This window comes from Natrix helvetica (assembly GCF_964273705.1).
Source record: "Natrix helvetica genome assembly, chromosome: 2".
NCBI classification, from domain to species: domain Eukaryota; kingdom Metazoa; phylum Chordata; class Lepidosauria; order Squamata; family Natricidae; genus Natrix; species Natrix helvetica.
In genome coordinates, this window is record NC_138552.1 from 277,960,290 (window position 1) to 277,987,407 (window position 27,118).

Consider the following 27,118-nt stretch of genomic DNA (forward strand, 5'->3'; position numbering starts at 1 on the left):
AGGAATCATCTTTCAGTCACAGAAACAGTGTTGTCTCTTGCCCCTCTGGAATTCATCCCCCCCCTCTTTGAAATCTGGATAATATTCTGTCACAGGATGTGAGGTGTGTGGATACCTCAGTTAAAATAAAAAAAAGCAAAACATTATTTGAATGAGAAGTGAGCTAAACTTTTCCAGAATACCATTTTCCCTGCAAAAAATAAATAAATGTCTGTGATCTTTTCTTTCTCACTTCACATTAGAATTTTCTGAGAATAGTTCTGTCAGAGTTTGTGAAATCACCATTTTCTACTTCCAGTGCCAAGAAGGAAGAATCTAGAATCTTGCAAGGCTGTTGCCAACATTTGTGGCAATGGTAAAAAAAAAAGTCAAAGACTTTAGAAAAAAGAACTAATATATGGCCAATACTATCCTATCACAAAGTAATGAAAAATATTGCCTCTCTCTTAGAAAAAATGGACAATTTTGAATGAATATGGAAATAGTTTGTAGTGCTATTTTTGACAAAAAATATTTAAAATGACTGCAGAAATTTTGATCTAGAAAAGAAATGCCATTCTACATGGTATGCAATGAGATCTGTTCCTAATCCGAATTTCCATTGTCCACATATTTATCTTTAAGGAAAACAAACCTGTTGGAAGATAAATGCTCCGTTTTGCAGCAAACATTGGACTGCTTGGGAGTGTGATATAGCACCTGTCTGCAGCTCTTGAAAGCAGCTGCATCATTTATTGGGATTGCAGTGGTTGCTATTTCCTGGGAAAAGGAGCAAATGATAACTTACAGAAGAGTTGTAAAAAGATGTCACATCTCCACATTCTCTGAAACATCTTTTTGGAATCAAATTCAAAGCATTGCAAATACCTATTACACTTTGCTTTGTAAATCTCTCGTTATTTTGTAGATGACCGAAGCTGGATTTCACACACGCATCCTTTTTAATAGCAAACTCTCTCATTATTTTCCATCTTTTAGTTGGTGACAAAGTGCCTGCTGACATCCGAATCATTGAGATCAAGTCCACAACACTGAGGGTAGATCAATCCATTCTTACAGGTAGGCATTCTATTCCACATGGGGGAAAGTATTTCTGAACATAAGTAGAAGTGAAATATGGAAAGTCCTAAATCAAGGGTGTCATGCTCGATTTCACTGAGGTATGCATCAGGGTTGTGTTTGACCTCAGGAGGACGGGTGGCTGTGGCCAGGTGGGACATGGCCAGCTCAATGTTACTTGTGTTGGGGGCGCCTGTCTCAGCCCAAGCACTCTGCCAGCGAAAATGGGCTCCCAAGCTCCGTTTTAGGCCACAACAGCCTCCTGCAATCCTCTGCCAGCAAAAAACGGATCTCGGGAGGGCCACACGTGGCCCTCTGGAGCTTTGTTTTCACTGGCAGAGGCACCATGGCCTGGTCCTTCACTGTTTCCAGAGCAGCCCCGGGGCCAGATCTAAGCACCTGCTTGAGTTTGACACCCCTGCCCTAAATAAAGGTTAAAATGAAAGCAGTAAAATCCTAACAATGTCATCATCATTTGCATGGGATGCTTTTCCACAGGTTAAAGTAAGAATGAAGGCAAATATACATGTCCCTGGATAATGTTGTAGGATCCAGTCTGGGTCAGTGATTTTGGACTTGTGCTGGAGCACATCCTCAGGGAATGTCTCTCTCACCAGAATGTGTCTCTCACATTCTGGTAAGAGAAAGGTTCCTTGCAGATGGGTTCTGGCATGAGTCTGAAGGCTCTGGTCTCAATGACTGAGTTTGAGTTCTAAAGTTAGATAGGCCTATTTGGGGCCTCCAGGTCAGTGATGGGTTCCGGGCGGTACGCCCCAGTACGGGTGTACAGGTGGCAGCTGGGAGCAGCAGCCACCGTAACGCAATGGTGTTTCGGTGCGCCCACCTGCCTGCCAGCGTTCCTTACATGTTTTTAAGCCAATCTGACCATTTGCACACACACACACACACACACAGTGTATAGCGCCTGTGCGACCTCCGCCGAGCAGCTGAAGCGTCTCAGGGCAGTGGTGTGGACATGTGTGCGCAGCGCGCATGCCTGAGGTGGATGCCGGGCCCCATCGCAGTGTACCAGTTGCGACGGGTGGCATGCTTGTTGGTGCAGGTGGAATTTATGGTCAAAGCATCTGGTGAACACTAGATACTTTATCCTAATAAGCAGTAAAAATGAGGAAAACTTTGTCCTTGATTTCCTAGTCTTGTCCTGCCTCTTATCTCAGCATTGGATTGCATTCTTGGTTATATGTGTGATTTGTGACTCAAGTTCATTCCAAAGCTTGAAACGTCTTATTAGACAAGTCATTCTTAACTTTTGAAGGAAAACTGAATTTCAATATTCTCTTTTTTTCTGCAGGCGAATCTGTCTCCATCATTAAACATACTGATCCAATCCCAGACCCAAGGGCTGTGAACCAAGATAAAAAGAACATGCTTTTTTCTGTAAGTGTCCTCAGCTCACCTTATAAGCCTGCCTTGCTTTTGGCATGAAGCTTCTCTTTCCACATGTCCGTGGGGAATCACCATGTGTGATTGACAAATGGTAGAAACCTAAGTAGATTTTATTATGTGAGGCTATAAATAGGTAAATAGGAGTCACTGTTTTTTGAATGCAACCCAGTAAAAAAGCAGCACAGCCAAGAATAATTTCTATCTGATGTTCTACATATTTTTGTTGGACGTTTATTTTTGGAGAAATAACACCTCCCTCCCTCTTCCCTGCAAATGCCTTCTAGTGTGTAGCAAATTCTTTGGACTGTTCCTTCTCGTTCAATTAGTACAGGTAGTTCTCAACTTGAAGTTACAGTAAATGTAAAGGTAAAGGTTCCCCTCGCACATATGTGCTAGTCGTTCCTGACTCTAGGGGCGGTGCTTATCTCCGTTTCAAAGCCGAAGAACCAGCGCTGTCCAAAGACATCTCCGTGGTCATGTGGCCTGTATGACTAAACGCTAATGACTAAGAGCACATGGAAGGCTGTTACCTTCCCACCAAAAGTGGTTCCTATTTTTCTACTTGCATTTTTACATGCTTTCGAACTGCTAGGTTGGCAGAAGCTGGGACAAGTAACGGGAGCTCACTCTGTTATGCGGCACTAAGGATTCGAACTGCTGACCCTTCTGATCGACAAGTTCAGCATCTTAGCCACTGAGCCGCCGTGTCCCTACAAGTTACAATGGACCTCCGAAGAAGTATTTATGAACCAGTTCCAAATTTCTAACTTCCTCCACCCCCACCCTCACCCCCGCATGCAGGCACATGACTGCATTTCGTTTACTGGTAACTGTCTATATTTATGACTCCTTGCAGCATCCTGTGGTCACATGACTGCAATTTATGACATTTTTGTTGAAAAACCGAACACCACAATGGGTTTGGTTAATGACTGCAGCATTTGCTTAATGGTGATGGAGTTACTTCGCAACCAAATTGATTTGCTTTAACAAGTGCCATCAACAAGGTCACAAAATCAGATCGGTCATGTGGGTAACCCACTTTATGACTGTCATCACTTAAAACCATAATGGGCTGACTCCCATTATAGTTGTAAGTTGAGGACTACCTGTACATGAAGGCCAGCCAATCTTTTTAATGCTGAGAATTGCCTTGCCCTGGCAACAGGAGAGTGGGCAAAATTGAAGGCAGCAATGGGTGATGTCACAGACCAAAAAAGAACTGAGATGAAATTTAGATATGTAACCCATACACCAGGGGTGTCCAAACTTGGGAACTTTAAGACTTGTGGACTTCAACTCCCAGAATTCTGGGAGTTAAAGTCCACAAGTCTTAAAGTTCCCAAGTTTGGACACCCCTGCCATACACAAACAAACGGGGAGGTAAGTAACCCATTTTCTCTCTGGTGCTGTCCTTTATTTTCTCCTCCTGTTACCGTTTTCCTCTTGTGCAGCCAGCTGCATAGAAGGTCTGAACCGTTTTGTAGATAGATTATGAAGTTAATCTAAGGATTACATATAGCCCTATGGTCAACATTCTGGTAGTCCAATCTTTGTGCTTACATGTACTTTTGGACATTATATCAGGGGACCCAAACTGGACCAGAGAGTCACCTGTAACTTCTGAAAAGTTGAAATGTGGGGGCCAGTATTAGGGCTCAACTGAAATTGGGGTAATCTCTTCAATGGGAAAATGGTAGAAAATATAAACAAGTGTCTCTCATCAGTGGATAAAATGAAGCCTTGAGAGAAGAGGGAAAGCAATTCTTCTGAGAGATTAGACCTGCAAGAAAATATGAAGAGTTTGAGAGCTGAATGGATATAAATCCGGAATTCCATTGTTGTTCATTTAAAAATGGCCAACTGTCTTTTAAGAATTCTATTTCTTGCAATACTGTACATACAAGATGTAGTTTTTACTAATGTTCATCCATGTCTTCATGACAGTCCAATATCCAGAGATCCCTAAAAGTTGTTACCATATTCTAAGAAGTCTCCTTGAGAGTTATTGCACTAACAATGTTCATTGTGATGAAATATTCATGAAAATGAAACGGTTTACCTGTTTTCTCCCCCCCCCCATCTATTTTTGTGTGAAACCCTCAAAAGCCACTGTTGGGCCATAGGCAGCCCTGGTCTGTCAAAGGTGTTGTTCAGAAGCTGAATTTAGGCCTCAATGAGAAAACTTAATCTAAAAGGTTATCTGAGGGACCGTCTCTTGACCGCCACATCTACCCGACCCACTAAATCAGGGAGACAAGGAATGTTGGGGGTCCCGTCCCCTATGGAGATACACCTAGTGGGACTCAGAAGAAGGGCCTTCTCCGTGGTGGCTCCCTCTCTCTGGAACATTATTCTCCCAGAGATTAGAATGGTCCCCATTGTAACACTCTTCTGGAAGGCGCTGAAGACCTGGTTCTGCCAGCGGGCCTAGGGAACCCAGAGCAAGATGGAGCCCATGGCTAGTGTGATGTGTTGTCACTGGGATGAGGGGCAGGGGATAAGCACTGCCCCCTAGAGTCGGGAACGACTAGCACATATGTGCGAGGGGAGCCTTTACCTTTAAGCCGCTTTGAATCACCATGTGCAAATAGGAGGCGATATAAATTTTCTAATAATAATAAAATAATAAAAAATATATCTTTTCTCTTCATAAGGGAACCAACATCGCTGCAGGCAAAGCTGTTGGTGTTGTCATTGCCACTGGAGTGTACACAGAGATTGGGAAAATCAGGAATCAGATGGTGGCCACAGAGCCCGAGAAGACCCCTCTGCAGCAGAAGCTGGATGAGTTCAGCCAGCAGCTGTCCAAGGTCATCACCCTTGTCTGCATTGCAGTCTGGATCATCAACATCAGCCACTTCAGCGACCCCGTGCATGGCGGCTCCTGGTTTCGTGGTGCCATTTACTATTTCAAGATTGCCGTGGCTTTGGCAGTGGCTGCCATCCCTGAAGGACTTCCTGCAGTTATCACCACTTGCCTGGCATTGGGCACCCGCCGGATGGCCAAAAAGAATGCCATTGTCAGGAGCCTCCCCTCTGTGGAGACCCTGGGATGCACTTCAGTCATTTGCTCTGACAAGACAGGCACCCTGACGACCAACCAGATGTCCGTCTGCAGGGTGAGTGCTGAGCATCGAGTTGTGTGGGATAGTAGACATCAGTGCCAAATTAATTTCTGCATTCTCAGTTTGCTGCTGTCAGCGTTCCAAATAGCATCCAAAAGTAAATCAGAGTCCAAGGCAAAGTATTGCTCAAAGTTCCAATTTTATTAAAGAGAGCCATGTTGGCACATCTGGGAAAACCCGAATCTGAAAGCTTCCCGGTTTTCCCCACCCAGTTAAAAGTTCAAGGTCTTGTCCCCACACCCACAAGTCCATCACACGGTCCAATCTCCCACTGCCATGCTGGCAGTTCCACCCATCCAATTCTGGTCAGGTGCAGAGACAAAGGATGACCTTGGCTTTCTAGAAAGAATTTTGTTATGGCTACGTAGCATCTAACTCCTTACAATCCCCCCTCCTGTTTTCCCACAATAGAAAATGCATAGTAGAATAATAGAAAGTGTGGCAGGCCAAAGATCCAAGAGGAAAGATGGCTGCAGCCTGACAGTTGCAAGGCTTTTAGTTTGGTTAAAACGCTTAATTATTTGAAGTTGTCGCTTTTACTTGCTCTTTATTTGTTCGTGTGCTTTGCCATCAAAACCAAGGAGTTGGAGTAACCAACTAGGTTTTCTACAGCAACCTTTCTGAACATCCACATTTATAAAACAGATGTAAAAAGGGAGGTAGCATAGCCCCAATAGAAGAGCTGTACCACCACAACAATGCTTGAATTATTGGGATAGAGGAAGATAAGCCCTATGTCCATAGCATTTATTTATTTATCAGATTTTTATTCCAACTTTATAACCCAAGGCGGTGAACATATATAATACTCCTTCCTCTCCTATTTTCCCCACAATAACCCTGTCAGGTGAGTTGGGCTGAAGAGAGAGTGACTGGCCAAAGTCACTCAGCTGGTTTTTCATGCCTAAAACAGGACTAAAACTTGCAATCTCCTGATTTCTTTAACCACTACACAAAACTAGCTCGCTGATATCACAACAGTATTACAGAATTGGAAAGGGGCAGTTGGGTCTTTGGTCCAAACTCCCACTAAGGAGTTTAAATCCTTCCCATCCAGGAGAAAGAAAGACTTATTAAATGGATTTATTTGGAAACTTTAGTTCCACTATTGATCCCCAAATGCTCCAGGAACAGCTTATATTTCAATATCAAACAATACTGTCCTTGTTCTTGTGTCTTATATACACAAGGAAAAAGAATGGGGAAGAAAACAAAAAGAGAAGGCTTCTCAGCCACCAGATTTTAGAACTTTGGAATTTTTATAAAGAACCAACTAAGATGAAAAGAAGGAGAAAAGTCAAAAAGAGCTTTAAGATTTGGGAGATAGTTTTGGATTCATAAGTTAGGTTTGGAAGCAGCTTTTTGCTGATTGAGATGATCATTTTTGCCATGTAATAGATAATCTACTTGCATTCATTAAACATATGTGTTTATATTTTTCTCTCTTTCCTTCCAAGCTGGCCAGGAATTTTAAATTGAAATGCTGAATTTTACACCTAAGTCTAAAAGGATTCAACGTTGTGTCTTGAACTGTGTCCAACTGTGATCAAGTGCATTGTTTTTATAGAGTGTAAAGGAAAACAAGTTAATTGGGTGTTTGCTGTTAAGTTCCATATTCCCAACTTAAAAGTTTCTAGTTTGGGTACACATAGTGTAACTCTGAATGCTAGCCAATAAAAAAGAACCTTCACATGTGTTTGGCAAGAGGAGAATGAAAGTGCAGATCTTAGAGCTACTTACATCACCTGTGTGTCCCTGGTAGCTAATGTGTGGCAAATGGAAGTGCCTATGTATTACGTATAAAAAAGATGTTGAGACTCTAGAAAAAGTGCAGAGAAGAGCAGCGAGGATGATTAGGGGTGGGATTCAATTTTTTTTACTACTGGTTCTGTGGATGTGGCTTTGTGGGCATGGCAGGGGAAGGATATTGCAAAATCCTCATTCCCTCCCCTCTCTCAAAATTTCTGCTACCAGTTATTTAGAACCTGTCAGAACTGGCTGAATACCACCTCTGATTAGGGGACTGGAGACTAAAACATATGAAGAACAGTTACAGGAACTGGGCATGGCTAGTCTAGTGAAGAGAAGGACCAGGGGAGACATGATAGCAGTGTTCCAATATTTGAGGGGCTGCCACGGAGAGGAAGGGGTCAAGCTATTTTCCAAAGCACCCGAAGGCCAGACAAGGAACAATGGATGGAAACTGACCAAGGAGAGATTCAACCTAGAAATAAGGAGAAATTTCCTGACAGTGAGCACAATCAACCAATGGAACAGAAGTTGCCTTCGGAAGTTGTGGGAGCTTCATCAGTGGAGGTTTTCAAGGGGAGATTGGATTGCCATTTGTTGGGGATGGTGTAGGTTCCCCTGCTTGGGCAGGGGGTTGGACCAGATGACCTACATCTCTGTCCCTTCCATCTATGTTACATATTCTCACAAACAGCCCTCAAAATTCTTCTCACTTAAAGGTCTCAGGGTCTGGCTAAGTTCACTGAAAGGCAAATTGTATGCACTATCAGAGGCACTCTTGGTCTGTACCTGTTATCCATCCATTATCCTAGAAAACCACCTCTCACATTGCCGGATACTAAATGTATATATTTTGCATTGCTCTCTAAATTAGGGTCTGTGTAACCATGGTTTTATGAATCATGGGTTCTCATCTGGTTCGCAAATCTCTAAACCTCCAAGCAGAACAAACTATAATATGGTGTAGAACAACGTGCAGCCCAGCCCAGCCCATTTATCCATCGCTGTGTGGCAGTTCTCAAGAATGAATTGTAAAACTATCAAAGGCTCCTGATGTTGTGACTCCAGGAAGAAAGGTGAACCAGCCAGCCAGACAATCGCTGTGCATGCTCTGGGAAGGCTAGCTTCCATTTTGCCCTTAATCTTCCAGAAAGTCATAAGCTGCCCGATGCGGTTGCAAAAAGTTTGCCCACAAACAAAACAGCAGGTTGGAGAGTTCCCTTTTAAAGCACACCTGGCTTATCGTTCTTTCTAGTTTTGCTTTTGTTCCAGCTGACAAATGCAGTATTTGCATAATGCTTTTTTCTCTGGGATCAGGAGGCAAATTAAGGCTTGGACTTGGGGGAAGGGCTCTTGTGGTTCTTCAGTTTCCTTAGCAATGCAGCCTCCTGGATGGTCTGCAGTAATTTTATGCATCCATTGTGGGGGAGGCAGAAAGCCGTTGGATGATAAGCTGATGGGGGGTCAAACCCAGCAGTGGAAGCATCACTTACTAATGAGGTGGTGGGAGGAACAGCTCATCTCTCGAGGAACCTGTTTTTAGCCCATGTGTGCCTGCCGGGGTGGCATTTTCCTGGGTCTAGTATGACTGGCACGTAGCAAATCAGCACTTTGTCTCCCTCAAAAATCATAGGGATGAGTGTCGGATGATGCATGTTTGAAAGAACCAAAATCAAACACATTTTTACACCCTGTTTATTTGCTTATTTACTACATTTATAGGATGCAAGTCCCATGGATGATAAATAAAACAGAGCATTCAGAAGCAAATGTATAAAAGAATAAAAGCGTAATTGGATTACTTTAGATTATATGGTCAAGCTGACAAATGTGGCTGATAGAGAAGAAAATGAGGGCACGTATGAGTTTTTAGAAATGTTTGTTTATTATACTCAAAGCAGCCTTGTTACTTTGGCACTGAAATAGGAAATCCTACAAGTGTTTATTCCTTCCAAGGAAGCCACAATGCAGTACCAGTACATTAATCACTATTAAGTAGAATAATAGAATAGAATAGAATAGAATAGAATAGAATAGAATAGAATAGAATAGAATAGAATAGAATAGAATGAATTCTTTATTGGCCAAGTGTAATTAGACGCACAAGGAATTTGTGCTCTCCGTGTACATAAAGAAAAATAAAATACATTCATCAAGAATTATAAGATACAACACTTAGTGATAGTCATAGGTTACTAATAAGCAATCAAATCATAGTAGGAAACAAATAAAACAATATAAATTGTAAAGATACAGGCAACATGGTTATAGTCATCAGTGGGAAGAGATAGGTACAAGGAAGGATGAGAAGAATAATAGTCATACAGTTTTAGTAAATAATTTGACAGTGTTGTGGGAATTATTTGTTTAGTAGAGTGAATGCATTCGGGGGGGAATTGTCCTTGTGCCTTGTTGTTCTGGTGTGCAGTGGTCTATAGTCTAGTTTTGAGGGTAGAAGTTGAAACAATTTATGTCCAGGATGTGAGGACTCTGTAGATATTTTCACAGCCCTCTTTTTGACTCATGCAGTATACAGGTCCTCAGTGGAAGGCAGGTTGGTAGCAAATGTTTTTTCTGCAGTTCTAAGTATCCGTTGAAATCTGTGTCTGTCTTGTTTGGTTGCAGAGCCAAACCAGACAGTTATAGAGGTGCAGATTAGAGACTCCATAATTCCTATGTAGAACTGAATCAGCAGCTCTTTCGGCAGTTTGAGCTTTCTGAGTTGGCGCAAAAAGAACATTCTTTATTGTGCTTTTTAATGACGTTTTTGATGTTAGGTGTCTTGAGATAATGATAGAACCTAGAAACTTGAAGGTCTCTACTGTTGATACTAGTATTGTAAGAGATGGTAGTATAGGAGGGTTTCTCCTAAATCTACCACCATTTTTATTTATTATATTTTTATTTATTATATTTTTATTTATTATATTTTTATTTATTATATTTTTATTTATTATATTTTTATTTATTATATTTTTATTTATTATATTTTTATTTATTATATTTTTATTTATTGTATTTTTATTTATTGTATTTTATATTATATCATATTATTAATTATGATATATTAATGTTTACTTATTATATTCAAAGCAGCCATGATACTTAGGCACTGAAGTAGGAAATCCCACAAGTGTTTATTCCTTCCAAGGAAGCTACAATGCAGTACCAGTACATTAATCACTATTAAGTATATTACAGTAGAAATAGTAGTAATGAGGAGGTGATAAAGCTGCCTGGAAAAGCAAAGGGAAATCATCAAAGCCATTAAAAAGAGAAAGTTAGAATATTTTGGACATGTGATGCGACACCCAGAAAAATACGGCATCCTTCACTTAATCCTCCAGGGAAAAATTGAAGGCAAATGAGGTCCAGGCAGAAGAAGAACATCATGGCTTCAAAATCTAAGGGACTGGTTTGGACAAAACTCAGCAGCTCTTTTTCATGCGGCTATTGACAAAAAAAGGATTGCCAACATAATCGCCAATGTCCGAAGACGGATATGGCACAAGAAGTAGTAATACAGTAGCTGTAACAATTCCATTTTCAGGACTCTGATGGTTACCAAACATAATTCTTCCCCCTTCCTAACCACAGACCCCTTCTCTGTAAAATTGGCAGCCCAAAAATATGTTTACAATCAACCTAGCAATCCACGACTCATTGGGTCATCATTTCACAAATATTTCCTACCTAAACAGAGAAACAGAGTAATCAAGGTCAAAAAACCCCAGTGGGAGCATGAGCGATTTCCAACTTCCTACTGGTCTGACCACAGCTGACTGCTCTGCAACTGATGGTGGGACTGGTCTACCAAATCTCTGGAGGGCTAGAGCAGGACCAATCCACTTGATCTCCAGTAACAGAAAGAGCGGATAGTCCACCTAGTGTCCTGAGGGCTAGGGCAAGTTCTACTGAACTTCTGAATGGTGGCATGGCAGCGTAGCAGCATTGAAGCAATCATTGCCAATTTTCAACCCCATAGAAGTTATGGGTCCCAGATTTTGGACACATCTGGTAAGGTAGCCTATTTGAAGTACTTTGGTTCAAAAATTGTTGTCCTATGATGCATCGTTTCATCCAATTGAAGGTAACAGACAATAAGAGTTTCAGTAGTATATACATAGATGAGTTCAGATTCTGAAAGCATTACACTTTAAGTATTTTAGACTTCGTTTAAGATTAATGGATTGAAAGACCCACCGGTCCATGGAACTCACTGAGAGATGCTGGGCCAGTCAAAATCTTTCACTCCAGATCATTATATAGGGGTACTTTGGAGGGGGGAGATAAAATAAATAAAACCCTCCTACTAACCATCCTGAGTTTTCATGAAGAAAGAGCTACAGTATCTACTTGATTTATTGATGTAGATAGTTGCTTTTCCTGGAGAAGAACAAGTCTGTGAGTGTGAAATTTTTATTCTAGTTGAGTAATTGCATATGGTGCACTGTGGTGGGAGTCTCTGTGTGTGGGTTGGTTGATTCTTGTGTAGGTAACTGTGTTACCAGAAGAGGTCAAGGTAGTATAACTCTGGTTGTGACAGACTGAGGGAGACATGGGGGTCCTGGGGAGGTGTTATGAGGGAAGGGAGATCAGCAGTTTAATATTATTTCTGTTTCTAGCCTGTTGACTCAATCCTAGGTCCTTATGGTTGAATTTCTGGTGAACTTCATATCATGATCCTGTTGATATACACCAGATCCATTTTGATTCATGACTTGATTGCCGATGAATAGGCATACATGGGGGTGTATTCCTGAGAATTCCTGGAGGTAAAGACAGGATCTTGGAGATCTGCCCTTCTGCCCTTCAAATCCTGCAGTAACCATGAGCTTGAAGCAATAGAATGGCATTGCTCTTAAGGGACAACTTAGGAGCTCTGGTCTTCATTTGATCAGGCACTCTGCTCTTCATTTGGCAGGATAGCAATAGCAATAGTACTTAGACTTATATACCACTTTACAGTGCTTTACAGCCCTCTCTAAGCGGTTTTATAGAGTCAGTATATTGCCCTCAATAATCTGGGTCCTCATTTTACCCACCTCGGATGGATGGAAGGCTGAGTCTTCCTTGAGCCTGGCGAGATTTGAACTGCCAAATTGCAGGCAGCCGGCAGTCAGCAGAAGTAGCCTGCAGTACTGCATTCTAACCACTGCGCCACCGTGGCTCAGGATGTTAAGTGCATGCATATTAAGGACAGTAGAGGCAAAGGCAAGTTGGCTGATCTTCCAATGTACTGACTGACCTGTTGTACATCTGGACCCCTCACTGGATTCCTTGATCTAGTTTCTGGGCTGGTTTGAAATTGTCATACCAATACCATGGGCGTGCCTTTGAAGATCATCCACAAAGTCCAACTGATTCAGAAGTCTGGATATTGCTGCCACCGTGGTCTCATTAATCTACTTTCTGTGCCCCACGTAAACCGCAAGTCGAATTGCATTAGCAAACTATTCTTCCTAGTTTTGATTACAAAGTCCTTAAATTGCTTTGTTTCTGGGTATTTGCAAGAGAGCCTGCTCCAACCTTAGTCACCTTAAATTGATCCTTCTGAAGAAGCTGTGAATAATGGCTCAATTTTGGAAAATTAGGGAGTGTAAAGCCAGAAAGCTTTGCCTTTCTGTCACGGTGCCTGTTCTCTGGAAAAGCCTCCTCCTAAAAGTAATACTGACCTCATCTGGGATTAGGTTTCACCGGCAATATGTTTTGGTACTGTATAAATCCGTGAAGGTGAATCTAAGGCACCCCAGCTCAGCTTCATCGTGCACGCGCATGCACCTCCCGCTGATTTTCAGGTCTCTGCCATGCATGCTTGGAGGATGGAGCACATGTGGGAGACAAGTGTATTCGCAGTGGAGTTGAGCTGGGGTGACAGTTCATATAGGGAGGGCCAGGTGGGTCATGTGTGCATGCACAGGAGGCCGAGCACAGGGGGAGCATGGGGGGGTGTTCCCAGGAGGTTGCAGGAAGGCCTACTAGGCCCAAAACAGAGCGCAGGGGTTGTGAGCACATGTGCGGGGGCAGTGCGTGAGGAGGGGTCACGCACACTTGTGCAGGGGGGCGGGGGAATCATGCGCACATTGCGACGACCAAAAGGTTAACCATCACTGGTATACATTGTACTGAGTGTTATTTATTTCTTTAAATATTTTTTTAATTTTATTTTTAAACATAAAAGACAACATAAAAAATTCTCATCCATTACATACAGCATGTCGTTTGGTTACAAGCTTTTGTGCATCCATATTTTCAATTACGTATACGATCACAAATTTTCCATCTAATATGACTAGGTACCTCACTTTCATTGTACATCATATATTCAATTACAGTTAATATTTATTTCCTTTCAACAACCCTAATTCTCTTGCATTCTTGATTGTCTGCTTAATAACAATATACCTTTATGTAATCACTTACCTCATTCTGATTATTTTTACAGTATAAAAGAATTTACCAACTATTTATGTTTATACATCACTACTTTCAATTATGCATAATCCCGTTAATCATCTAACAAGTATGCTTATGTTCATTGTTATCCTTGCACATCATACATTCAAACAAAAATATTACTTTTTATTTCTTTAAATATTAAGAAACATTCTAAATACCATTGATCTGAACAGCCAGTCTATTTAATAAGGGTTGAATTAGCTGGGAGCATACAGTAATTCCTTATATAATCTATACATCAAGAAGACATATTTTATGGTTTCATTTCAACGAAGGCAGAGAGGTGTTTCTATTTACCATCTATGATTTCAGAGGGAAGAGCATTGAAGCATCTTAGGAGAAAACCTGGCCATATTTGGGTCATAGTAATTTGTGTAAGTATTGTGTGGGTTGTCGTTTCCTTCTTTCATTATAAAGTCAACATAGCCTTGGGACAGCTACAAGTTTATTCTGGAGCTTCCTATCTTCCAGGCTTTGCTTGATAACCATTTTATCCAATCAGAGACATTCCCAAATGGAGACGTTTGCTGGCTACGGTTCTGGACCATTTGGACTGCAAGATATTTTGCAGTAAAAAGAACAGTAGCCCTAGAGAAAATTGATTTTGAGCCAGTAAGATGTGTTTGCCAATTTCAGTGGTGAGTAGTCCAGTCTCCAGTCTAAGTAAAGCATTAAGGAGTTATCTTAGCATAAAATTTAAAACATGGCTCTCAAAAATGTGACTGAATTATTTCATATAAATGAAAGTTTATACAGTATAAGGCTGCAGTTCTACATTCTTAAGTTTCCCACTGTATCTTTGGAAAATGTACCATTTTATTAGACTGTATTCATAAAGTGTGACTTCTTTATTTAAAGCAAACGTTGTAAAGTCAGTTAATTAATCACATGCATTTTGATTAATAGGCAAACCAGTACTTCTTTAATTGGGTGCTAATTTACTAAAGACCCTGACACCTTGGAAAAGAACCAATACAATATTCAGAGTCTAAGCCAAAACTAAGAATAACTGACCTGCTAAAATAAAAGAATAGTTGATGGTTGGATTTTAGTGAGTCAAATAATGGCTCTGTTAGCTAAATATTTATTACTCCAAGCACTAAAACAATCCTAGGACGAAGAAAAAAATTAATGTTTAACCTTAGGAGTTCCCTTGTTAAACAGAGGCAAATATTTAATGGGAAGGAATATAGCTGTTGTTCATAAATTTGCAGGCATAAGAAGGTTAAATATTTGCTTGGGTGCCATGAAACAGTCCCTTCTTCTCCATATGTGATTATATTTATTGCTAAACATATTAGCTTCTTCCCTGCCCTCAGCACTGTATAACTTGAGGTGATCTTGAAAAAAAATGTTTAGTTTTAGTCTTGTTCTAGACAAGGTAAGGCAGGGATAGACAACCAGAGTCCCCATTTATTTCATTTTTTTTCAATGTCTACCCCAGTGTTTCTGAAAATGTAGTCTGAAAAACATGGGGGCCTCCAAGACCTTTTCAGAGGCCCACAAATTATTGATCAGACTCTGTTGAAAAATAATACACCACCAAACAATTGAGAGTAGTGATAGTGAATGCATCTCTTTTAATTTTTAATATGGTAAAGATTTTCCCTGTCCAGCCGTATCTGACTCTAGAGGGTGATATTCATCTCCATTTCTTCGCTGAGGGAACCAGTGTTGTCCAAAGACACTTTCTTGATCATGTGGCTAACACAACTATATGCTGAGGCACACAGAACACTGTTGCCTTCCCACCGAAGTGGTACCTATTTTATATACTTGCATTTGTATGTTTTCGAACAGCTAGGGTGGCAGGAGCTGGGGCAAGTAACGCAGTGGTGGGGTTCTAACCGGTTTACTATCGGTTTACTGAGAGAGGGTGTGTTGCGCGTGCACAAATATTTTGCGGGCGCGCTGCTTGCTTCGCACATTTCTCCGTGTGCACAGTTTACTGAAAACTGTTCTGCGCATGTGCAGAAACATGCCGGCGACGGGAGAAGAGACCAGTTCGGGGGCGTCACAGGCCAGCGACCCAGGCTGGAAAACCACTATGGGTTCGGCCAAACCAGGCCAAACCAGTAGGAACCCACCTCTGAAGTAATGGGAGATCATTGTATCATGTAGCACTTGGATTTTGAACCCAGGCTGTCAGCTTTCCAGCTTACAAGCTCATTGTCTTAACCACTGAGCCATCACACCTTCTTTAATATGGTAGATTTAGACAAATTTAAGCCATACAGACAAATGCTTGTTTGGTGTCTTCAATAATTTTTAAAAGGTCTCAAAAGTAAGAAGGTTAAGAAACACTGATCTAGCCCATGCTAAGGCATTCGGTTTAGTAATATATGAAGGCCACCAATTTCCCATTGCTGTTGTAAAACAATGTTGACAAGAACTGCCTGGAAATCTTAGACTCACTTCTGTTCCCCAGAGTCCGTGGGTCTCCTTGGCCACAGCAAGACAAGTCATAGCACTGTTTCCAGGGGTGGGTTCCGGCAGTCATTACTGCCAGTTCACTCGTGAGAGCACCACGTGGCTTGATGCGCACTGGGCACACATGCGCAGTACGATAAAATTGTTCGGTGCTTGTGCAGAAGCAAAAAACAAGATGATGGAGCCTATAGTGCAGTGATAGCGAACCTTTTTTGGCTCGCGTGCCACAAGTGGGGGGAGCGCGGGGGGGTCGTGTGCGGGCGTGCCGCACCCATAATGCAACGCGTGATCCCCCAGTGCGCATGCGCGCACAATGCCCCCCCATTTTTACATGCTTTTTCCCCCTCCCCAGGCTCCAGAGGCTTTATAGGAGCCTGGGGAGGGTGAAAAGAGCCTCCCTGCCCCCCCCCCGGAGGCCCTCCGGAGGCTTCAAGTGACTTCCGGGTTGCTCGGAGGGTTGTTTTAAGCACTCCGAAGGCATCAGGGAAGCCTCCGGACGGTCCCTGAAGCCTTCGGAACGCTTAAAATGACCCTCCGAGCTCGAAGGGTTGTTTTAAGCATTCCGAAGGCTTCAGGGAAGCCTCCGGACGGTCCCTGAAGCCTCCGGGGAGGGGCGGGGGGGGCTCTTTTCGCCCTCCCCAGGCTAGCCTCTGGAGCCTGGGGAAGGCGAAAAATAGCTTTTAAAAAGATGAACTCAGCTGGCCAGCGCACGCATGCGCGCTGGCCAGCTGACAGGGCAGCGCCTCGCGTGCCCTGACAAATGGCTCCGCGTGCCACTTGTGGCACGCGTACCATAGGTTCGCCATCACTGCTATAGTGCCTCCCGGAGAACCGGTTTGGGGGCGTGACAGGCCTGGGTCACTGCCGGTTCCAGTGATCCACGCCATCAAATCACTGCGGATTCAGCCGAACCGGTAGGAACCCACCACTGAATGTTTCCATAGTCATATTCCCAGTGATATTCCAAAAGACTGGAGGCCGAAATGGTTCGGGAAACCATAAGGAGCAACTGTCTAAAATTTTGACACAAGCTTTTGTCCTGAAATGCTACCCTCTTTCTCAGAGTGTGTGTTGCATGTTAACTGACCCTAACAAGCACTCATGATGGCAGCAAATATTGCTAGAACTATTATTGTCCACAATAGGTTTTAAAAACAACGGTATTTCAGAAGAGTTAGTAGTAGATCTCAGAAGCAATGGCAAACAGAGGTAGTGGATGGCCAGAGTGGCAATGGATGTAAATTAGGATAGAACTGTCACGGATCCCAGTGAAGCTGATCCAGCCATTAAGTTTTCTTACACTTCAGTTTTTCTGTTTTCAGATTTCTCCATCCTGCTATGCAGTAATAACTCTGCCCTGATATATCTGTTCTATCTGTACAGTCCTAAAATATCTATGGTTCTTGATATTAAAAATAAACGAACAAACACAAAACTGTCTAACAATGTATTGTCAGGGATTCAAAATTCAGCCTTGCCAAGCAAGGCAAATTTGCAAGCAGTGCAATAATATAATTTGTTCTAGCATGTGCAGTTAGAGAAAGTATGGAACATGTGGTCCCTGCCCTGCATATGATACCAGGTATTATTATTATTATTATTATTATTATTATTATTATTATTATTATTATTATTATTATTATTATTATTATTATTATTATTATACAATTGTATCACAGCGGCCAGTTGCTTCGCCGGATTTGGCATTGATTACTAGTTGGGCCCCACCCAGGGGCCTAGGACGTCGTAACGTATTTTCGTAATATACGTGCGGATCAGTGACGTGCAGTCAGGGGAGGCAGGGGAGGCAGAGCCGCACCACTCTCATCATGAAAATTTAAAAAAAATACTCCGGGAAGCCGCGAAAGTGGCTGGGAGAGGCGCGCGGCTTGGTTTAGCCTCCCTGGACATCTCAGCAGCAGCCCCAAGTATGCCGATCTCGCCATTTTTTGCATCGGACGAGCCCGGGATCCTTGCAAGGGGAATGGGACCACATGTGCAGGAGGCCCCTCAGCTCCAGCCTCAATCAGCACAGCCGCGGTCCCCTTCACGTTGGCTCAGGAAGGAGGGGAATGGGACCACGTGTGCAGGGGAAGGGGATCGCGGCTGTGCTAATCTGAGGCTGTGCGATGATGTTACCTAGGCATTTTTTGCATCGGGCGAGCCCAGGATCCTTGCAAGGGGAATGGGACAATGTGTGTAGGCGGCTCCTCAGCGCACAGCCTCAGATTAGCACAGCCGCGATCCCCTTCCCCTGCACACGTGGTCCCATTCCCCTCCTTCCTAAACCAATATGAAGGGGACCGCAGCTGCGCTTATTGAGGCTGTGTGCTGAGGAGCCGCCTGCACACGTTTTCCCATTCTCCTTGCAAGGATCCCGGGCTCGCCCGATGCAAAAAATGCCTAGGTAACATCATCAGTGCTAGAAGGGGGGGGGGGGGAGGGAGGAGAAAGGAGAAGTTTCTCTTCTCAGAAATGTCTTTTTAGTGGAGCTGCGGCAGCCTGCCTGCCCCTTTCTGTCATTTCTGAGAAGAGAAACTTCTCCTTTCTCCTCCTTCTCCCTGCCCATTCCCTTCTAGCACTGATGATGTTACCTAGGCATTTTTTGCATCTGGCGAGCCCACGATCCTTGCAAGGGGAATGGGACCACGCGTGCAGGCGGCTCCTCAGCTCCAGCCTCAATCAGCGCAGCCGTGGTCCCCTTCATGTTGACTTAGGAAGGAGGGGAATGGGACCACGTGTGCAGGGGAAGGGAATCACGGCTGCGCTAATCTGAGGCTGTGCGCTGCTGAGGAGCCGCCTGCACACGTTTTCCCATTCTCCTTGCAAGGATCCTGGGCTCGCCCGATGCAAAAAATGCCTAGGTAACACAGTCAGTGCTAGAAAGGGGGGGGGGGAAGGAGGAGAAAGGAGAAGTTTCTCTTCTCAGAAATGTCTTTTCAGTGGAGCTGCGGCAGCCTGCCTGCCTCTTTCTGACATTTCTGAGAAAAGAAAGTTCTCCGTTTGGGCTGCGCCCATGCGATCGGAGCAACCACGCGATTTGATGACGTCACCAGCCTCACCAGTCATAAACATCACCGCACGTCACTGGTGCGGATCCAAGCAATGCAGCTTTTTGCATTTGACTGATGGTGATTTTGTCGAGTTTTAACTGTTTTAAATGTAATTCCAGTGCTTTTGGAATAGCAGCCAGTGTGCCAATTACCACTGGAATTACCACTGCTGGTTTGTGCCATAATCGTTGAATTTCAATTTTTAAGTCCTGGTATTTCGCGACTTTTTCATGTTCCTTCTCCTCGACCCTGCTATCACCTGGTATTGCGATGTCTATGATTGTAACCTTATTTTTCTCAACCAGTGTGATGTCTGGTGTGCTATGCGCCAATATTTTGTCTGTTTGTATACGAAAATCCCACAGGACCTTGACCATCTGATTTTCGGTGACTTTTTCAGGCTTATGTTCCCACCAGTTTGTTGTTGTTTTAATATTATAATTTTTGCACAAATTCCAGTCGATCATTTGTGCTACTGAATTGTGCCGCAATTTATAGTCAGTCTGCGCAATTTTTTTACAGCAGCTGAGTATGTGGTCAACAGTTTCATCAACTTCTTTGCAGAGTCTGCATTTGGCATCATCAGAAAATTTTTTGATTTTGGCCTTAATGGCACTATTTATTATTATTATTATTATTATTATTATTATTATTATTATTATTATTATTATTTAAATTTGTATGCTGCCTGACTCTGGGCAGCTAAAAATACTGTAGATACGCCATGCAAGCAGCCTATGTCTCAAAAGTTAACACACCAGCCAGTTTTTCTGTAAGGAAGCACTTTATATGGATGCTAGAAATGAATCTGTCACTAAAATAAGGGATGTAAAACGAGAATGTATTTATTTATCTTGACATCGTTTTCACTTTATTGTTTTGAAACTATATATTTAAAGGCCTGTATCTATTTTATGAGAAGCAAGTCCCTCTGAGTTTTAGTAACTTATCCAAAATGGAGGAACGGCATCTTGAGTTTCATTGCTTCATATTTGTATCTGCAACTTACATCTTTTCTAGCAGAAACCCAGAAGCATAATAAAAATCAAAATAATAGCATGTTGCTATTGCGGTTTGTGGTTTTGAGGATTGTAAGGTTTAAATTATACAACATCCAATAACTGCCGTACGTGACTGTGTTTTTTTTTTTTTTTGCCTCGGTGGTGAAACTTGTAGATACAGTATTGAATAATTTCATTTCAATTGAAATCACTGAGTAAAAGCAAAGACACTGAGAATATTTTTAGCAAAGCTCCCTTTTATTTTTCAGGAAATCCTATGTGCTTTTGTCTTCTTGAGGTTTGCCTTTAAGTATATAGTTTCTGATTTATCAAGCTGAACTTTGCAATCTTAATATTGTCTCAGGTGATTAATAGTATTGAGGTTGATCAATAGATTGGTCTATTTTGACCTGAATTTGTCTCTGTATTTATGATTTCACTTTGTCAGAAATATTGACTCAAAGGGGCAGAGAATCATTACCAAGGAAATAAAATAGAAATCCATCTCCCTTATAGTTTAAATATGATTCCTCCAGCAATTTCAAATTACAGCTTCCACCATCCCCTTTTCCCACTGGTTGATGGGAATTGAAGTCCAAAACATTGGGAGAGCTACAAGTTGCATAGACCAAAATGGGCAACTTCTTAATGCTTTCAGTAAGAGAGGGGAGGGCCAAAGTGATGTGTTTTGTGTTGATATGGCTCCATAATTCAAGCAAGTAATTCTCTTTGTTTCCCCCTTAATTTGGGGTGTAATTGTTGAAAACTGATGGCATGATTTCCCAAATATGGGGAATGGTGGGTCTGTGGACCAGAATGGAAAAAAAAAACCTTTGCAGTACAGGCTGCCCATCTCTGCATAAAAGTGTATTTGATTGTATGAATCTAATGAATCCAAAATAGGGAAACACTCGGGAGCTTTGAATTCCCAAAAGTAAAACTTTATTGGATATACCATTTTGGTACTAAAGAATCAAAACCAGCTCTGGTTTTCCCACACAAAGGCTTGCCTAGTTAAACATTAGTTCCCTTTCTCCCCACCTCTGGGTGATAGCATTGTCCAATTATGAGATGCCCTTTTGTTATGGGAACTGTTCATGTCTTTCTCAAGCACCTGCAGTAGTGACCTTGATGGTTGCCAGGCTTCCACAGTCCACGCACACATTTATTTATTTGTTTGTTTGTTTGTTTCGATTTATCAGTTGCCCCCTCTCCGCAAAGGGACTCGGGGCGACGTACAATTAAATCAAAATACAAGTGTGGCATGGAGGAGGTGACATCAATATTTAACAGTCGAATACAAATGGAAGCCACTAGGTTCAAATAAATAACAATAAATTAAAACAGTTAAAACAGTTAAAAACCCCAAAATTTACGACTAAAATATTAAAATATTAAAATTGCCAGGGAGGTTAGAAAGTTCTAGTTAAGCCAGGCCGGCTAGTTGGAACAGGTGGGTCTTGAGTTTCATGCGGAAGGAGCGGAGATTGGTCGTTGTCCTGATATCAGGGGGGAGGTCATTCCAGAGGGCTGGAATTCTCAGCATTCTTTTTCCCCCTTCCCTTCCCCCAGTTCATTGGCAAGTTGAAAAGGTTTGAAAGAAGCAAAGCAGTTGAATCATGACAAGAAATAATAAGAGCACTTAGATTTATATACTATTTCATAGTGCTTTACAACTCCCAATCCATGGCCCAATGCTGGGCCACAGCCTGTTCAGAACCAGGCCATGAAAGTGGTGGGTGAGCACATGTGCACATGTAGCTGCACTTGTGAAAGAGGCGCATAGAGACAAAACCATCCATTTCCCTACCACCACTGCCACCACCTCTACCAAGCCAGAAAGGTTGGAGAACACTGCTTTACAAAACTCTCTAAATCACGGGTGTCAAACTCAAGGCCTGGGACCCGGATCCAGCCCATGGGGTGCTTAGATCTGACCTGCAGGGGCACCCTGGAAACAGCCCATTTTGGCTGGCAGAGCTCTCGTGCCACCACAGGCACCCCTGACACGAGTGACATATAGCTGGCCACCCCCACCCGACCTCCTGAGGTCAAACACAACGCTGATACGGCCCTCAATGAAATCGAGTTTGACACCCCTGCTCTAACTGGTGTACGGAGTCAGCAGATTGCCCCCAACAATAATAGTTATTAGCAAGCTAATAGTGATTAGATTGCACAACCCATGAAGACAAGGACTTAATAAGCCACTTATTTGAATGTCTTTTGTTTTTATTGATCCTGGGCATTAGATGACAAGAGTAATGCTTGATTAAGATAGAGTTATGCGTAGTGTTTTTCTTCACATCTCCCCAAGGCTAGAATCTTAAATGAATATTGAAGATTTTGGGAGATGCGGGAGTGTCCATAAGGTCTGATCAAAAATGTCAAGGAGACAGCCATGATGGTGCATATGAAAATGGATGCAGCTTCATCTCCACCTTCTTCATCTTCCTTTTTACCAGATTCTCCAGACATCCATGGGAAGATGTCTTCAATGTTTTTGACTGCAAAGTCCTGGATATTCTATATAGCTGGGATGGCGAACCTATGGCATGCGTGCCAGAGGTGGCACACAGAGCCCTCTCTGCTGGCATGCACACCGTTGCTCCAGGTCAGATCTCCGTGGCGTTTCTTTCATGAGCTTTTGTTTCCCTGCAAACGATGAAACAGAAGCTCACGAAAGAAAAAAGAACTTACCTCTTGCTGCGCTGCCAGTGTTGGAATGCCCCGCCTCCCGCCCGCCAGCTGGTCTTCAGGTCCCTGCTGCATATGTGTGCATGCATGTCCGTGTATGAGCACACGTGTTCACACACATTTGCACCTGCACCTTTCAGTTTGGGCATGCGCGCACACGTAGCCTGGGCACTCGGTGTCTAAAAAGTTTGCCATCACTGCTATATAGGTTGACCTCAGAGATTTTTCTTCATGTGAAACTACACCTTCCTTTTTAATGTAAGACTCTACACCCTTGGATTTAAATAATTGAACAACTATTTAATGGCCAAACGTGTAGGTTGCCTTCCAGGGTGTGCTCTGCCTTTTATCTCAGTTTGATCAATCAATTTAATTCTTCTTTTTCCCAGCTTAGCTGCTGCAGGAATGTGTAGGTTGTGGTCATCAATGTGATTCATCTTCCTCCCTCCTGCTTCTTTTCTGATTTTATAGGCAGGGCTATTTTTATTTAGTGTTGTTTTGTCAAGGAGACAATCTAAAGGTATGTTGAGAGAAACCACATGGTATCCCTAGACATACCAACTTTAAGAATCAAGGGAAGAACTTCCTTTTTTTCAGTTTCTACCTATTGGGAACTCCCTGGTCTCCTGTCTTTGGCAAATGCAAAATGCTTTCTTTACATTCTGTCTTTGCAAGATGTTGGAGATGGTCATCTATCAATCTTCTTGGATTGATTGACACTTGGAATACTGCATTCAGTTTTGGTCGCCACGATGTAGAAAAGATGTGGAGACTCTAGAAAGAGTGCAGAGAAGAACAACAAAGATGATTAGGGGACTGGAGACTAAAACATATGAGGAACGGTTGCAGGAACTGGGTATGTCTAGTATAATAGAAAGAAGGACTAGGGGAGACATAATAGCAGTGTTCCAATATCTCAGGGGTTGCCACAAAGAAGAGGGAGTCAAACTATTCTCCAAGGCACCTGAGGGCAGAACAAGAAGCAATGGGTGGAAACTAATCAAGGAGAGAAGCAACTTAGAACTGAGGAGAAACTTCCTGACAGTTAGAACAATTAATCAGTGGAACAGCTTGCCTCCAGAAGTTGTGAATGCCCCAACACTGGAAGTCTTTAAGAAGATGTTGTATAACCATTTGTCTGAAGTGGTATAGGGTTTTCTGCCTAGGCAGGGGGTTGGACTAGAAGACTTCCAAGGTCCCTTCCAACTCTGTTATTCTATTCTTTCTGCTCTATCTTCCAAGTGTCTCCAACAGGGATGAGTATCCTGAACCCCGAAGTGAAAAGCCCTTTGGTACCCCAATTGGTTGAGAATACCAGCTCATCTGCTGTGTGCTGCCTTTCCCTGTCAGCCTAATTCCTTGACCCATCTGACCTAAAGGAATGTGAACGAAAACAACTGAAAAGGTCTTCACCCCTGTTCTATTATAGCATACTTCGTTCCTTTCCCTTAAAATAAATTAAACTTTCCCAAACCCGCTTTTCGCAGCACAGCCCTCCTTAGGAATTTCACAGAGATGCCGGTAAAAGTCAGATGAATAATTTACCAGGCACAGCTTCCTAATTAATGAGCAGAAATAAAAACTAAAAAAAAAAGACTTCAAGAAATCTGTATCTACCTATGGGAGTCAGACATGTATAAGAAGTCGCCCACATCCTTTTGAAATCGGTGAACATTGCCTTGTAGAAAGAATTTCTAAGATGTCAAAAAAAAAAAAAAATCCTGTTTCACTGAATAGTACAGTGCATACTAAATGGTGAGCTTGCGTGAGAATCAGGCCTGTAAAATTGATCTTAAAATTAGAGCAGAGTTACAGTTAGAATCTATGATAATTTAAACCATTTTTCCTAGTATATATTGGAATTAAAACAGGGCCTGATATTTGATTTTATGATTTTGAAAAGGGCATCAATAGCCATCAGTCTCAATCTAAAAGTAAATGCTTGCTTTAAAAATCCTCACCCATCATATTCCTGCCTAACAACCTGTTCTTCTGTTGACCAGCTCGTACTTCTGAGTTTCTTTTGAATGCCAAGTTCCTGCTTCCTGCTCCACCTAAACCTTTATTTGTTTAAGAAAGATGTTTTCATTTTTTAAAAAAATGGAAACTTACCTTAAATGTTTAAATATTATATTTATAAAATTGGCATTCTGCCCTGTAAAGCAGGTTTTTCCAAGGCAGCTCATAATAAGCTAAAATAATCAAATAAAACGAAGACTCTTTACTTACACACAGTCATTAGAAATGTAGCACTAAAATTGTGGAGCAATAAAAGCTATCATGCGGCAAAGAAAAACATCAGCTTCCAACATCATCTGCATTTCCAAGAAAGCTTCTGAGTCTAAATAGTCCCCCAAACTATTTTCGGATATCAAAATAATGGACAGCTGTATTCCGGGGCTTTTTGGGGGGGGGGGAGTTCACACATGTCTGGGGGAAAAATGGGTCAGTAGGGCACATCCTTGGGGAAAAGTGCTAGACGTATGATAAAGTGAGGCTTTATAACTAGATAGATTCTTCATTATACAGGAAGTTCTTGACTTGAGCCTAGAATTACAGTTGTAAGTCGTGGCAGTTGTTAAGCGGATGGCCATATGATCAGTGGTGAAATTCAAACTGTTTTACTACCGGTTCTGTGAGCGTGACTTGGTGGGTGTGGCTTGATGGCCGTGGCAGGGGAAGAATACTGCAAAATCTTCATCCCCTCCCCACTCCAGCGGAAGGATACTGCAAAATCTCCATTCCCACCCCTCTCTGAGGGAAGGATACTGCAAAATCTCCATTCCCTCCCCACTCCAGGGGAAGGATACTGCAAAATCTCCATTCCCTCCCCACTTCAGGGGAAGGATACTGCAAAATCTCCATTCCCTCCCCACTCCAGGGGAAGGATACTGCAAAATCTCCATTCCCACCTCACTCCGGTGGAAGGATACTGCAAAATCTCCATTCCCACCCCACTCCAGTGGAAGGATACTGCAAAATCTCCATTCCCTCCCCACTCCGGTGGAAGGATACTGCAAAATCTCCCTTCCCTTCCCTTCCCACTCCGGTGGAAGGATACTGCAAAATCTCCATTCCCATCCCACTCCAGTGGAAGGATACTGCAAAATCTCCATTCCCTCCCCACTCCAGTGGAAGGATACTGCAAAATTTCCATTCCCTCCCCACTCCAGTGGAAGGATACTGCAAAATCTCCATTCCCACCCCACTCCAGTGGAAGGATACTGCAAAATCTCCATTCCCTCCCCACTCCGGTGGAAGGATACTGCAAAATCTCCCTTCCCTTCCCTTCCCACTCCGGTGGAAGGATACTGCAAAATCTCCATTCCCACCCCACTCCAGTGGAAGGATACTGCAAAATCTCCATTCCCTCCCCACTCCAGTGGAAGGATACTGCAAAATTTCCATTCCCTCCCCACTCCAGTGGAAGGATACTGCAAAATCTCCATTCCCACCCCACTCCAGTGGAAGGATACTGCAAAATCTCCATTCCCTCCCCACTCCGGTGGAAGGATACTGCAAAATCTCCCTTCCCTTCCCTTCCCACTCCGGTGGAAGGATACTGCAAAATCTCCATTCCCACCCCACTCCAGTGGAAGGATACTGCAAAATCTCCATTCCCTCCCCACTCCAGTGGAAGGATCCTGCAAAATTTCCATTCCCTCCCCACTCCAGTGGAAGGATACTGCAAAATCTCCATTCCCACCCCACTCTGGGGCCAGCCAGAGGTGGCATTTGCTGGCTCTCTGAACTACTCAAAATTTCCGCTACCGGTTCTCCAAAACTGTCAGAACCTGCTGGATTTCACCCCTGCACATGACTATACCCAATTTTACTTCTGTTTTTACAGCAGCTATTAAGCCATTTTCCCCCAAGGGAGAAATTTTTTTGCTGGAAACTAGAACTAAACACAAAAATCACAGTCACATGACCTCACATCCTACAAACAATCATAAATGCAAGCCAGTTGGCAAAGAATTGAAATGTAATCATGTGACTAAAAGGGGAGAGGGTTGCAGATATTGTAACTTCGAAAATGGGTTGTAACTAGTTCTAGGGAGGTTCATCATAACTTTGACCGGTCGCTAAACAAGGATTACCTGTACACAAATACCAACTCTGAACTGCCAAAATA

The 27,118-nt window shown here is 42.7% G+C and overlaps 1 protein-coding gene across 2 annotated transcripts in view; it reads left to right on the top strand.

Moving 5' to 3' along the window:
• ATP2A3 (ATPase sarcoplasmic/endoplasmic reticulum Ca2+ transporting 3) overlaps positions 1–27,118 on the top strand; it is a 179,144-nt gene that overhangs the window by 105,436 nt on the left and 46,590 nt on the right. For both annotated transcript variants that reach the window (XR_014174573.1, XM_081943721.1), the window contains exons 6-8: positions 979–1,059; positions 2,372–2,457; positions 5,124–5,588. Coding sequence is in view for 1 of the 2 variants with exons in the window: in XM_081943721.1 (XP_081799847.1) it covers positions 979–1,059; positions 2,372–2,457; positions 5,124–5,588 (632 nt within the window). In the remaining variant the exon portion in view is untranslated. The remainder of the gene's footprint in view (positions 1–978; positions 1,060–2,371; positions 2,458–5,123; positions 5,589–27,118) is intronic.